The 15843-nt window shown below is 39.1% G+C and overlaps 1 protein-coding gene across 9 annotated transcripts in view; it reads right to left on the bottom strand.

The window, feature by feature from the left end:
• lrp1bb (low density lipoprotein receptor-related protein 1Bb) overlaps positions 1 to 15843 on the bottom strand; it is a 389546-nt gene that overhangs the window by 209791 nt on the left and 163912 nt on the right. For all 9 annotated transcript variants that reach the window (XM_078939203.1, XM_078939200.1, XM_078939196.1 and 6 more), the window contains one exon: positions 7579 to 7716. In XM_078939203.1, the coding sequence (XP_078795329.1) occupies positions 7579 to 7716 (138 nt within the window). The remainder of the gene's footprint in view (positions 1 to 7578; positions 7717 to 15843) is intronic.

Raw genomic sequence — 15843 nt, 5'->3', positions numbered from 1 at the left:
ACGAGTCTGGGGGGTTCCATCTGGGCAAATTCATATCAAGCTCTCCTGGGAGGCTCAGCATGTATATTCATAAGAGGTGGGCAGATAAGGAAGAGGGAAAAAGTTTGAAGAGATCCAGCTGGTCGCTGAAAGCTTCACTTTGGCGACCTCGATTCCTCCTGCTGCAGTGAGAGGAGTCTGTCATGTGAGACCGAGCTTCCTGGACTGTCTCCTTCAGACTGACCTCATGGTTGACCTTACACGGTCTCATACTATCCATAATATATTATGCTTTACACAAAACGTGAAAAAAGATGAATACGTGAACTATTTCAGAATAATTTATTCACCGAGAAAGAATACGTTCTCACTGCTTTAGGCGAGGACATTTTCAAGCAGCCGAGTGCCGTGCAGAGCTAAAGGTGGGTTGTTAGTATTCAGATCAGGCATTTTTCTCAGTGCAGCTGTGACAGGATTTAAGAGCACAAAGGTGCCATGTAACCTGCTAAAACATGAAGGATGAATGACTTTTGTTGATAGCTCAGAGTGGAGAAAAAAAAAAAAAAAAGACCACAGAGAGAACTCAAAAAGTGGACAGACCAACAAAGAGCATCAGTCAAAATCCCCCAGATCCTAAACTGATCGAGCAGCTGATCCATTTAGTCCAATCTCAGAGGTCTCAGCCTGCAGCCTGGAGAAAAACCAGAGGTGTGAAGGTGCCAGACGCCACAGCATACGCTGATAAGTGCAGAGTTCGTGCCCTGGCAGGTCAGAAGCATTTCTGAGGAGGAATGATGCCTTCCAAACTCAGGAGAGAACCCTCTGAAGGCTCTGTCACTGTTCAGCTTTTCTACTTTTAAGTGATCTGACATTTTGAGCTGTTGAGAACCAGGTTCTGGATCAACTGGTCAAAAGTCATTTCAAAGCTGCTTTATAACTTGTTTTTCCACGGATGGGAAACCAAACAAAGCCACATAATTGCATCCAGTTTAAAGTATTTTCTAATATGAGTCCGAAACCCTTTCTCCTCTATTTCTGATCCGAGTTCAGGGACTGAAGTGCAGGAAGGGTTTATTTGCTCACATTATTGCATTTGTGAGTCCTCTCCACTGCTATTCTGAATGCTGGTTCCTACTCTGTAAAACTTTTTTCACAATAGAGAACATTTTAAAACTTCGCATTGGTTTTATTAAGGTTGCTGCACAACCCCATGCTCCTCACTTTCCTCATTTGTTCACGTTTGTGGCAGAAGTTACCCTACAGCTTTCAAAATATTTTCTTTACAAAATAATGGTACATTTTCAAGTCTATAAATGACAATTTCTAAAGGTTTTCCTTACTGCCTTGGTCAGCTGCTGTATAATGTAATCAAACATTTAAACTGAAACTGGAAGATGCCAATAACACCCCATCATAGGAAACAAAACAGGAGTCAGCAAAGACTCCATATTTTGATCTACAAGAATGTAAACAATGTCATCTGTCAACTCAAAGCAGTTGAAGCCTTTGTCACAAATTCTTTTACGGGTGGATCTGCGGCCAGAAACGGGGAAAACAGTACGTGGTACACATGGAGTACCGAGCCGGTAGACCGCTAAGTGAGCCCGCAGAGAAAGAGTGTCAGACTCCAGACCTCAACTGGTTTTTCAGAAACCCTGCCTTATCTGCTGCTGATTCCCTGGATCAGGCATGTTTTGCCAATCAAGAACTACCATGGCAGGGTAGATGGACAACACCTGTGCTGTACAGTAAAAATGTTCATGTAAGTTTTTTCTTTGGGCATGCACTTTCGTTTTTTATCCCGCTAAATCCTGAGGACTGTGCAAGGAGCCCGTTAGTGCTGTTTGGAAGTTTGTCCTCCTTGTGTGCAGCCTGCCAGTTAGAAATCAGGAGGCAGTTTATGGGGACATCCTATAGGCGTCCAACAGACACCTATATGTCATGTGCTAGTTGCTAGCTAGTATGCCCAGCTGGCACATGACTAGAATGTGGCGTGAGGACACCATACAACACCATCAACCGTATGTCATGAGTGCATCTAACGTCCATTATCCTTAAAAATACTTCACAATTCAATCACCACAAGCACGAGCCTTGAGGGAGTTTCCTCCAGGATACACCTGTGCTCTTAAAGATGCAGCCGCTTTTCTGTGCGACCCTCCATGGATTAACAGAAACCAAAAACCCACAGTATCATACGGGTCAACCCTCCATACAGATGCAAGGCAGGGATCTACAATCTTTAGTGTATAGCTTTTATATTGCGTATATAGCGCCCATATTACATTAAAACTATGTATTTAATGCCCAAATCACTATTACATTGCATATAAACAGCACAAAACCGTGCAGGGTTCATGTTCTACGTCGATTTACGTGTTCTTTGTGTGGTTTTACTTCTTCTGTGGTTTCAGCGGGATTCATCCATGACACATCTGTGAAAATGTGACGTAAGTAACATAATCTCACTTACTTTTTCCACGTATATTATTTTCATATGAACAATTTTCATACGCGTAATATGCGCAACATGTCCGTAGTGGGTGTGTGACACGACCTTAAGGCTTCAAGCAGAATCTCTAAATGTTATCTAAAAAAACTTAAATTCTGATCAAATGTAATAAAAAAAGATTAAAAATACAGAATGATAAGAAGCTGTGATGTGAATTTCATCATTCATCAACACTGGCTTTATATGTCAGGACCAGCAGTGATGTTATAACATGACTATAGTCAAAGTTTATTCATTTCTACTGTCTACATGGTGTCGATGTTGTAATTCTCTGAGTCAAAATAGCTTTAAAGAATTTCTAAATAAAAAATAAAGAGCTGTTTTGCTACATGTTGATTTGGGGGCTGGCAGCAGCAGAGAGTGAGACCAAAACAACAATACATGTTCCATCGGTGTGACATTTCTTGTAGTTCAGGGCTTTGGATGTTCTGAGCCCGACACTCTTCGAATGCAGAGCAAATTGGTGCACATTAAAGAAAAAACTTGTACTGTGTGAATGCGTGTTTCATTTCTCTGGGAGTATAAATTATAGAGAGAAGAACAATGCGTCGGAGTGGAAGTCTTGAAAATGTGATCCGAAAGAGCACTTTTATGAGCCAGTATTACACAGAGAGCTGCAATATGCAAAAGCCCCACACATAAATTATAAAAAGCACAAAAGATTGAAAAACTTGAAGGAAACAATATATATTGGGGGGGGAAAAAAAACCTCACAGCTTAATTACCTGCAGAATTGAGGATGGAGGCAGTTTAAGTAGCAATTATGAAACAGAATGAGGATTATTCTTGCCCAATGGTATTTATTGAACAACTTAATTATTGTAATTTTTTGTAGTGTCTGAGCTTTTTTATGTCCAAACGAATAAAACAAATAATGCACCATAAAAAACCCAACTTCATCCAAATATTTTTGGGGGAAGGGGGGGGGGGGTCTGGTCAGTAGAATTATTCATGAGTTCAGTCCCTCTGCTTACATTAACCCACTTTATTTTGAGTATTCACAACAAGGAGCATAATTTAAAAGCAATATTCAGTATGACTGCATAATCTTGACAGTCCATCAACGCGGTTGGAAGTTGGAATTCTTCACTTAAAAATGTTTGAAATAATTACCTTTTGCTTCCAGCATCAGGTGTCTTTCTATGCTGACTGGGTTTAGACTGGGGCTAAGAATGCAGGTGCTCAGATACTCACATCCTGCTCCCAAAAATGCAAGTACGAATATAGTAATTTATCATGTTTTTATATGTATATATTAGAGTGTAGTAAAAATATAATTCCGTAATAATATATTTGTTGCTTTAAAATGCAGAATAATGTTGAATTTTAAGTTTATGAACTAAAAAGAGCTGAATGAGCAGCGCTACTGTGACCAGAGTTAAACAAATGTTCAAATGAAAGTTGGCCGACCATATTATTACACAGACATCAGAAACTCCCACTACCAATTATCATAAACCTTTTAGTGCAGTTGTTGCATGTCTTTTTCCTGAACTGTACTAAACAAAATAGGCGTTTTTTTCCTCAAACCAGACCTTTTAGTCTTCTCACTGCAGTAAATCCAAAGCTACTGCTCTCTCACGCTTCATACAGAGACAAATACCCCATGACTACAGCTCTGACAGGTCTGAAAAGGTTGCACTTTCTATGTAATGAGTGTTTTTGTGGTGCCAGTGGAGCAGCTAACACCGCCAACATTGCCTTATCACAGAGGCCAGGTGTCCGTCGCAGCGCGGTGTGCCTGCTAGGAAAGTGAGCAGCGCCACACGATGGGTGTAGATCACGACACCTGGTGCACCTGTCCTGCTGTGTCTGCCTCACATCCCGACTCCTATCATCCTCAGAAAGTCACCTTGGTAACCAGACTTAACTACAGATGCTCAACAGTGTCATTCATATGACCGTAACATTCATTAAGCTGCTCATTATCAACTGCATTTAAATGAAGTGAAACAAAAGATAAAGAAGGATGAGTTTTGATCTGATTGAACCCAGAAAAGATCTAAAACTCACATCAGATAGAAAAGCACATTTAAGCCTCAATTTACTTTGCTGGAATAGTAATAAGTCAGAGCACATTAACAAGAAATGAAAGTTAAACACTTTCTGCAGAAACATAATTCATGAATGTAATACTTACTTAATGGGTAAATTATACTATTTTAATAATACAAATAAGTTGGGAAAAATCTGATTAATTACTATGATAATGAGATTTCTTTTGCCTTGGGTTTAAGGATGCTTTGTCAGGGCCACATTAATGAATTGTGAGCCCGGGGCTCATTTTCTTTAAAGGCCCCTGCATTATGAACCATTTATACATAAGCTCACCCATTCACACACATGTATACATACATATATAAACACATTTACACACACACACTTCGAGTACGCTTTAATATTTGGAGATATTAAAGTTAATATAAATATATTATAAAAGCCAGTGTTTCCTTTAGGAGGGCAAAAAAAAAAAAAAAAACGACTTTCAAATCCTGAACTGCACTTTCTATTGAAGGACGAGGGAAGGAGTTCTATGACGGTTTTAGGGGCACCATAAAAGAAAAATGAACAAATACATGAGATAAAAGTTGTTCAATTATTAGAAAAAAGTCAACGATTTATGATAATAAAACCTTAAATTTATGATTTATTCATTCAATCACCGTCTGAACCCATTTTGTCCCTTTTGGGCTCATGGGGCTGCTGGAGCCTATCCCTGCCACTGTGGGTGAAGGAAGGGGACACCCTGGATGGGTCGCTAGTCTGAAGCAGGGCATTTATGATTTAAAAAGTCATCATTTTTTAAAAAGAAAGGCACGTTTTATTTTTTTGTGTTTTTTAATTACATTGTAACTTAATAAAAATTAAGCATTCACCTTTATTCTTTTGAATTGTTGAATTTTTTTCTGTACTTGTTTAACTTTAATTGTGTAACTTTTTGACTTTTTTTCCTCTCATAATTTTAGGACTTTATTCTCATATATATTTATATATTGATTTGAATAGAAGCCATGACTCTGTTGTAAAGTAACGCACTCTACCAAAGCCCCAAAATAAAGCAGCATAATTAAAAAATTTAAAGAAGAACGGACTAAAATCAGTAAGAATCAGTAAAAATGTAAAAGAGAATCAGTAAAAATGTAAAAAAGAATCAGTAAATATGTAAAAAAGAATCAGTAAAAAATCAGTAAGAACGGACTAAAATCAGTTTTCAGGTTGTAAATTCGCAAAAAGTTTAAAATATTAATGTGGATCAAAGGAAATTATGACTTTGATTTTTTACTTTTGTTACTGACAGCAACATTCGTTTTAACCATTTCTATATGTATATTTACTGGCTTAGGCCTGGTGTCCACTTTACAGACAAGATTAAATAGTTAAAGCTGATTATTATAGCATTTTTTTCTACTTCAGGTGGGAAAAATGCATAGATCATCAATCCCCGAAGAAGAAATAAGTCCACACTGTCTGCATATTTACATGGGAGTTTGTTAATATTACGTGAAAAATCACTGCAGAAAACGCTGATTTTAGCAGGAGAAAAATCACAGCAGGACCTTCTGACATACTTAGCTCTGCAAAAAAACATGAGGAATTACATTTCTCATGTTGAATGTTACTGGTTGTGGACGGAAGAGCAGCTGCACTTCATCAGGGAGTACCGTGTTCCCTCGTTTATTGCAGTTTCATTCTGAAAATAATCAGCAAAAAGTGAAATCTGTGAAGTAGGATAATAGATGTTTTAAGGCTGTAAAAGGCCTCACTGCACATTTTAAAGACGTGAACACTTTCAGACTTTTTATTCTTTAAACTCTCAAAGTTCAAATCTTCATAGAAATATAAATTCAGTATTATGAAATGAAAACAAGGATATGGATCTTTATCTAATGTCTGCAGACATAACAGTGAAGAGAACAGAAAACTCTGTTCAAACCCAGAAGAACGGCTGTTAATCAGCAGAAGAAGGAATAGCAATCTTTGTCATTCCGACGAGTTTTGGGCCCTATTTTATTTTAATTCACAGCACTGCCTTATTATAAAAAATTTAAAAAAATGCTTAATCAATTATTGAAGATGGTTAAAATGAAGGATATCTAATTATATTTCACTTGCTCCAAAAATTGATTCATTATCTTTCCTAATGAAACATAATTTGCACATATTTTTAACTGTGAATACTTGATACATTTTTGCTATGAAGATTTTTGAAACAGTGTTATGTCTATTTTACTGATACAGTATTATTCTTTTTAATTATGTACATGATTTTTCTAATGAATATAATCTGCATATATTCTAGATAACTGATCATCATTTGCCATGTTGATTTCTAAAATATAATATGTAAAACGCAATTAAGTAATTCATCTTTGTCATGTGTTTTATTGATACCTAAAGATTCTTAATTCTGTCTGAAAAAAGTTATGAATAATGATTTTATTATCCTAAGTTTGATACGTCATTGTATGAATGTATAACTGATGATTGTAATGTTTTTGTGTATTATTCTTATTTGATTCCTTAAAATAAACCATTTCAAAAAAAAAAAAAAATCAAAAGGTTTGATCGCGATCTGAGATCTATTCAAGTGTGTTAAATAAATCTCTGTACAGGAGATTGATTGACAGGGTCTCCAGCCAATCAGGACACAGAAAAGCTGTATAAATAATAGAAAAATATGCAAAGTTACACTGGAAAATATCTGCAAGACTGCGAAAGGTGAACCATGACATATGAGGGAAGCCTGTATTGCACTGCCCCTCCATTTTTCTCTGTGTATTTAGTAAAAATGGGGAAACAATTTAACAAAGCAGAGAGACTGCATCACTCCATAAGAGCTTGACGTCTTGATTGGTCGACTCACTTATTTCCAGCAGGTTATTTTCTAAAGCCAATCAGCATTTCAAGCCATTTAGTGAACTCTCTTTTCACACGCTCATCATATTCCTGAATGACGGACTCAACTGAAACTGGACATCCTTTCTTCATGCTCAGGCGGCCCTCAGCAGCCCAGGGGCCCCTCAGCAGCCCAGGGGCCCCTCAGCATCAGCCTCGGTGAGCCGGTTGTGTGTCTGTGGTCTGCCTACCTCGACAGTGGACTCCTTCGTCGAAGCCGTCCTCACAGTCCCGAGCCCCGTTACACAGTTTGTTGAAATGGATGCACTTTTTTGTCCCTAAACACTGTATGTGGTTGAGGGGACATCTGATCTCCACCTCCTGAACACCTACAGGACAGAAAAAAACCACAGCAAGCAAACTTTAGAATCTTTTGACTTTTGTTTTTACCACTGAAATAAGGAAATCCAACATATTTTCCTTAACTTGTTTCTGCCCTCTAAAAACGCTGACACATCAGGATTTCGTTTTATTACAGACCCACGTGTATGCAAATAAGCTCCCCGGAATCGCTCCTACGCACAGCAGATGTTCGCCACGCTGCCGTGCAGCCTCATTGGTGGAGTCTCAGCGAACTACCAGCCTTCCTCGGGCATCCGGGCGGTTGGCAGAGAGCAGCTGCTTAAGGATTCATGAGGCACATAGGTGACCCTCATTCATGTGTCAGTCCCCATGAGCACATAAACCACCGCTGACCAGTGCACCAGCACTGTAAATGTGACACATTTCCCACGTAACTGCTTTGCTGTCAATTACTAGCGCGCCTCTGCAGGCCCTTAATGGGAAGATTTATCACCCGTGTGATGAGTTTCACAGCATTCAGAGTTCTCCCACCTTAAAGAGCTCACATCCAGGCACGCTAGAAAATCTAGACTGCGCAATTATTTGTTCGCAGCATCTATTCCTGCTACGGAGGGTAGGAAATGCCACAATTAATGTGGCTGCTCCAGAAATTGCTGTCATCCCGTGCAAATGTACAGCAATGATTTGAGAAGATCTGTGTCTGCACCGGCGAGATGCTGGACTCGTGTTAGTCTCCGCTCGTGAGCTTTCTGTGGTCCCAAACGTGTGGCGGGAAAGCTTCGCCTTAAATGGAAAGATAATGGTTTTGTTACTCGCAGAAGTAGAAATCTGCAACACTTTTTTTTCCTGCAGTTATGTGTCATCTATAAGTAACCTTGTCCCTGAGAGTTCATGTTTCATTCATGAGCAAACTGCCAGTCCCCACTGCTGGCTTTCCAAATATGTTTTAAACATTTCCCCAAGTCTCTCCCTGTGTGCCTCACAGCACACTTTGATAGTTGCACATCAGTGAGGCTGAAGAACTCTGTGTGATTCATTATACATATTGGAGAAGCTCACATGCTTAGAGATTGAATTAGTTTTTTGAAATATAATCGTTAAAGTTTTTGAACTTTTCATCTTCAGTGCTTTGAATGGAATTGAACCTGAAAAGGACCCAATCCTTCACTCTGCTGTCCATTCGGCTAAAGTTGTATTTAACGCACAGATTTAGGGGTCTGTGATACCCAAAGGGTGCTGTCAGCTTCTCCTCCGGTTCCTCGCCACCTGGGTTCTGATCTAACGCGATGAGGGAGGGATGGTGCATGAATATTCAGCCGTGCTGATCTGTGCACAGATGGTCTCCCAACAGCTGAGGTGCTCAAAAACCTTCGGTTCCGTCTCAAAGTCCTTTGCTGCACTGCATGATGGCTCAAGGTCAAAGGCACGCGGTCAGCTCGTTGTCTCCTCATTTCAAGGTGCTTCCAACCCCAAACTCTGCTTACAGCCTGCCTGCGTTCGGCCCATGCTGGCATCTCAAATTCAAATGACAAACAGCAGCTGTGCAGTGGATGCTGTCACAGAACGGCGTGAAGCTTTCCAGTCGAGTCTGCCTCTGTGTGTGATCTCCAGGGCCTGTGCGGGTTTCCTCCCGACACTTTTCCTTTCCAAGCTCCAAGAAATGAAGAGCCCTCCATGTAGATTCCTTCACCATGGGAGAGGGACTTAATGGTAGAAAAGCACTGCAGGAGGCGGATCACATCGTAGAATCAACGGCACAACATGCTCGAATGAAGCAGCATCCTCAAGTCTAATGTCTGCCAAAACATACTTTTCCACTTTAGTTCAGCCACAATTAAAACATTGTACTGGTCAATGCTCTTTAAATTTACAAATATGTCATATGCTCTTCAAAAAAATTACAGATATTTTGGAAGCAAGATTTCTATTAAAGTTCTATAGCTGCCTTCACGTTGTTATTCCTTAATATTTTTTCAAAACCTTTTCAAAGAAAAAGTTGAGTTCTTCTCTCCAGCTTCCTGCCAACTTTAAGGCAACTCTAGGCATTTTTTTCTTAAGAACTTTTTTAAGAACTTTAAAAAGACTTGACTTCATTTCTCGAAGCTCCTCCGTTTCTGGCCCTCGTGTGCAGAAAAGTCTGGTCCACCTTGCAGCTCTGTGGAGCTTTTTGAAGAGTAGATTCAAAACCTGCCTTTAAATAATTTAGTCTTTAAAAGAAGTAAATATCTGTTGGAATTGTTTTATTAATTGCTCCTCCTATTTGATCAAAGTCAGTTTAGAAAAATGTTTAGTTATTTATGTGTTCTGGATTTTATTTTCAATAATTCAACAATTATTTCTTCATTTATTCTTCTAATGTATTATTTGTCTTTGGTGCTGATTAATTTATTTAAAAAAAACATTTATTTAGGTTTATGTACAGCTCAGTTTTGGTTCCTTCACAACTGTGTGTGCGCGCATGTGTGAGGATGTGCATGTGAATGTTTCTATTTATTTGAAAATCTTCATGCAACATAATAAGACAATATATGTTAAGCTTTGATTAAATTAGGTCATGGTTGCCTTAGAACAGCCTTTATATTATTCATGTTTATTTCTTCATTTAGCACATGAGAAGCATCACCGCATAAACTGGATCATTTACATCCAGTAAAACATGCAGAGAGGTAGAAGAAGGTTTATGTTGAGACAACCTCCTAATAAGCAAAAAAGAATGGATGAAAAAAAGGAAGAAAACAAATAAAATGGCATATGACTAATCAGAATTGCATAAAGTAATTACTATTTGGCTAACAGTCTATATTTTAAATTTGATTTTGTAGCTTGACAACAAGTTTGCGGTAAGCGTAGGTATTCCATGATTTGAGTCCATGATATCTTATAGATTTTTCTTCACGTGTCGTTTTAATTTTTGAGTAAACTAGATGGAAATATTAAAAACTAAACAGTAACATATTTTGTTTGAGTCTTTCCTGGATGATCGCACAAATCATGTTTTTTTTCTGCCATGTGTTTTAACTTGTTATGATAAAAAAAGGAGCTTCTGTCTTAAGATACCAAATGTAATTCATTAGAAAGAAAAGAGTAAGAGTGTTTTCTGATTAAACAACAAACATGCTAAAAAAAATCTCCACACCGTTGGCGTATTTCAGATAATATCCTGAAAAGAAATTCCTATCGTTTACTTTCGGTGCTGATTAATCTAAGAGCAGCATCAATATTTATTACATTAATGTCTTATGTTTAAAAAATGATCATAAATTATTGTGAGGCTTCACTGCCTAAAACGTTTCCCGTCTTCAGACTGCACACTCATTCATAAAGACTGCTTCAAGCAGCAATATTTCTGCTTGGCAACAATCTTTTTCATTGCAGACATTTTCACCTGTCACAGCTCGAGAGGGATTAATGACACAAAAGAGAATCCAGTTTGCTAAACAACATGACCGCTTCCAAAACGACGGCATCCACCGCTAAGAAAGACATATTACCCTGCCAGAACATTCCCAAAAAAAAAGGTCAAATCGTCGACCGTGGGGTTCATTCTTAAAAGATCATTTTTAGTCAAGATGGGTTTGAAGTGAAACATCATAACACAGCAGATGTAGCTGCAGGACTGAATGATAAATGCGGCAAATATAAAGGAAAGCTTTGGTGCATTTGACTCCTGAATACTCTGGTTTACAGAAGAATGGCTGACTCACAGAGGAAGCTGTCACCCACATGACTCTGCGATAACAAGCACATCCTGTAAAAGATCGTGTTGTGTGTATCCTGTTCACATGCACTGCAGCAACACAAACCTTCCCACTTGATTCTGAGCAGACTCCATACATTTATTAAATAACCACCTTCTTGATAAAGCTGCGTTGCATCATATTCTGCACAAACATTTAATAGGAACGAGGAAGGAAATAGGTTTGCATGTGTCCCAAACCCCCTGGAGTCTGCATTGGAGTTGGCGCGTTAGTCACAATTGCCCTCACGGTTGAAACGGGCTGTCTGCAGGCACAATTAGGTAAATCTGTTCGGCACACAGGTGGCTAACGCTCACTTGGTGAGCCTGTAGGGCAAAAATGTTCATGGACTTTTTTTTTCTACCAGTAACCGGTCATAGCAAACACTTAAACCAACATGCAAGGAGAGGTAAGGGTGAAGTAGGAGAGACGCAGGCGTGTTGTACAGATTTGTTTTTCAACCATACATACTGCTCATGGAGCCTGTTAGTGCTGTTCAGGTAATCAATGTGGGCCCATTGTGCTTTACTTGTGTGCAGCTTGAAGGGTTAGAAATTAACAGCATGAATTCTGGAATACTGACAGAAGAAAGTACAGACAGGAAGTGCCTGCAAGATCCAACATTTCAATTCATTTGGAAGGGTTTAGAATAAAAAATGAGAGGTGCTCAAGTAGCTGCATCATGACCTGACAACAAGAACAATCCTGTTGAATTCATGAAGTTTCCCTTTTTGAACATTAAGACAAAACAATTTACAGCAACTGCTTCAGTACAATATTTGTATTTTTAGTTTTTCTCTAGCTATTTGTTTATTTTTACGAGTTTCACATTTCTGTGACATCTTTTCCTGTTTGAGCACAAAAAATGTATTTAGGTTGGAATCCAAATTGTAGTCATTTCATCATAACCTGCACTGATCTTAGATTAATATTGAAACATTTGGAATTTTACTGAACACTAATCCCTGTTTTTATAAACATTTTATCATAATGATCAGAATAAGTTTATAGTCGTTTGCACAGCTTTTACACTGACATCTAGAAATTTCTTTCCAGTACAACCCGAACAAACAGTTTAGAGTTGACTGAGGCTGCAGCAATAAATGCATTGCCTTAATGATGTAGATGTGAGCATGTATAATCTGTAAAGTTGGTGGTTCGATCACTGCTGTTCATCCATGCGGTGAGATGGGATGAAGCTGCAGATCAATTTCCTACAGCTAAACAGCAGCAAAACCGAGGCTCTCCTTGTTGGCACCCCACAGCATATTCATTCCTCCTCAATATCCCAGTTTACATTCGACAGTCAGATCATTGCTGTTTCCTTCTCAGTCACCAACCTAGGAGTACAGTTCGACCCTCAGTTAAACTTTAACAACCACATATCAAGACTTCATTCCACCACCTATGAAACATCTCCAAACTCCGGCCCCTTCTATCACTTCCCGACGCAGAAACACTTGTCCATGTCTTTATCTCCTCAAGGCTGGACTACTGCAACTCCCTCTTCTCTGGCATTCCCAACAAAAATATAAAAAAACTTCAGTACATCCAAAAAAGTGCAGCCAGAATCCTGAAAGGAGTCAGGAATATGAGCACATCCCCCCCATCCTGAAATCGCTGCATTGGCTTCCTGTTTCATCCCGGATTGAATATCACAGACCCTGGACTCTTTTAAAGACATTTCTATTTAAAAAAGCCTATGATTGCTGATAGTTTTTATTTTTTGTTTTTAAGTGCTACTTTTATAGTTGTTATAGTTTTAAGTTAGTTTTGTATTAAAATGTGCACTTTTTTTATTGAGCTTTTATTCATACTTTGAGGTTTCATTTAACGGAAAAGTGCATTATAAATAAAAAAATTATTATTATTTTTATGATTATTATCTCAGACGACCAGCTCAGCGACCTTGTGGTAGAGTGTCTGTCCCAAAGACTGGACCGTTATGAGTTCAAATCCAAGGCAGAATTGTGCCAAAGACACTAAAATTGGAAGCCAATCCCCCCCCTGCTTGACACTAACCCCTAAGGGGTTGGATTGGGGGGGGTTAAACCATCAAGTGGTCCCCGGGCTCGGGTGTGTTGGCAGCTCACCGCTTCCCCAAATGCAGAGAACAAATTTCACACACCTAGATGCTTGACAGCTAATAGGACGTTAACTTTTGTTGTGTTTAGTGCTCTTGGTCATGGTTGGTTTATAATAGTTCTTTCCAGTAGTTTGAATTCTTTGGTTTTAAATTGATGCAAACCAAAGAGTTGCTATGAATCACAGCAACACCAAGAGTTTGTTAGGAGAACAAAGATGTCTGATGAAGAGCTGGAGCTTATAACAGCCTTCCTTATTGTTAGTTCACCTCGTTTTCTACACTCCAACTTGAAAGAATCCATTCATGTGCCAAGTGATACAAAACGTATTTTCTACTAAATGCAAGTAAAAGTACAAAAAACTAAACGACAAAACTCACCTGGCAATAGATATATTTATATATATTTATCAATTAAAGATCCACTATAATGAAAATGGTGGTTTTAACACGTCCTTGTGGCATTTTTCTGATGATGAATAACATTTATATAGAAAATGAAGCTTAAAAAACCAATGTATATGTTTTTTCTTTGTATTCAACTCTTTGTAAATCAGGAGCAAAGGAAAAAGTAGTTTTCTATCTAGCTGAAAATATGCTAGGCAGCCCGCAAGCCCCTGCTCCGAGCACCCAGCAACAAGGGGGGGTTCTGCATGGCAGCAGTCCCACCAACAACTCAGAGGCAAATTTCTACTACACTATTGCCGCTCTGCAGAAGCTATGTCATAGAAAAAGACATATGCCAAAAATGGCATAATTATGTCAATAGACCACAGGAAATGCTTTGACAACAGATCAAATGATGATCGGAGTGTGTTTGGATCAAAAAGGGCCTATATCATGCAAAATCAACATTTTTGAGCTTTTAAGTGTATTATTATGTTAATTCTGATCCATTCAAGCATCTTAAAACCTGTTCTCCGATTACCAGCCCCTCCCAATTTATGAAAACGAGTGGATCCTGTGTGTGTTAGCCCCGCCCCAGGGCTAACACACACACAAACACACACACTTTCTCCGTGGAGCTAGCGGTTATCGGCTGAACGTTGTCATTTATGCACAATCTGCACATCCATATTTGCAAAAAGTTTGGTTGTTATTTTTGTGGGGGGAAACGCAAACACGCTGCCAAGGCCGACTCTAGGTTGACATCATGACACAAGGGGAAAGGCGGAGCCTCAGACATCGCCTCGTTTTGGTTCCAGATTGGAACATGAGCTCCGAAAACAACTAATATTTTATTTTAAATGGTTCCTTAGTGTGCCAAAGGTAATATATTATCATTTAAGTGGATACAGATTACAATAAAGTGATTTAGATTATAATACTAATTAAAGCTACAAGTAGCATTTAGCGGGCCCGAGCACGTGCGACCGCATGGCACGAGCGACCGCCCCGTGAGCAACGCCCTGCTCGAGCCATTCTCGTCGTTTTTTCTTGTCCATTCTGGAGCTCCAAGCTATTGTTAATACGACAGCAGCCTGGGGGGGGGGGGGGGGGGGGGCTGTAATCTGTTGCCTTAAGGGACAAAGACTTTTGCATATAGCATGAAAAAAATTCAAGCAATGATGATAATTGCTATCACTGTCCCTAAGGATGAGAACAATAGAACTCATTCAATTTCCACTACAATGTCTAGATGAGTGTCAGCTATGTCTGATAACTTGGCCAATTAGCTGGACCGGGATCTTGCAAAGTGCAGGTGGTTAACGTCCAGTGTGATGAGTCTGTGGACGGCAACAGTACAGCATAGCTTTTGGTTTCCACAAGAGAAGAACTCCTGACACATCTGCCCTAACAGACAACTACAAGAGGAGTTGAAATGTATAACACGGTGAAGGAGTTTTTGTGCAGAAAAAGGTACAATTAGAAAAGCTGGTAGCAGTGACTGCAGATGGGACTCCTGCTATGATCAATAGACAAACAGGTTTCATCACTCACTGTAAAGCTGACCCAGACTTTCCAAAATGTCTGCATTACTGCTGCGTCATTCACCAGCAGGCCTTATGTGCAGAAGTGATTGGCTCTGGACATATAATGACTCTTATTCTGAAAATCGTAAACAACCTCAGCTGCAAAGCAAAACAGCACAGGATTTTTAAGGTGCTATTGGAGGAGATGTCTGTTGAATATGGTGAATATGAACATTGTGAATCTGAACTTGCATTCTTGACTGACATTACTGGAAAACTAAACCACTTGATCTGCGAGCTGCAAGACAATGGCAAAACTATTTTTTTTTGACCAGCCTGCCTGAGCCAGTGTTTTTCTTGTGGGGATCTTTTCTGCCAGGGCTTGTCAGCTTGGTCAGTGGATGTTGCTGCAGTTGTCTA

This window comes from Oryzias latipes, chromosome 21, assembly GCF_053564925.1.
Source record: "Oryzias latipes strain Hd-rR chromosome 21, Olatipes_Hd-rR_3.1".
In the NCBI taxonomy this organism is placed as follows: Eukaryota; Metazoa; Chordata; class Actinopteri; order Beloniformes; family Adrianichthyidae; genus Oryzias; species Oryzias latipes.
The sequence above is the reverse complement of the archived record's forward strand: the minus strand, read 5'-3'. Positions and strand labels throughout refer to the sequence as shown.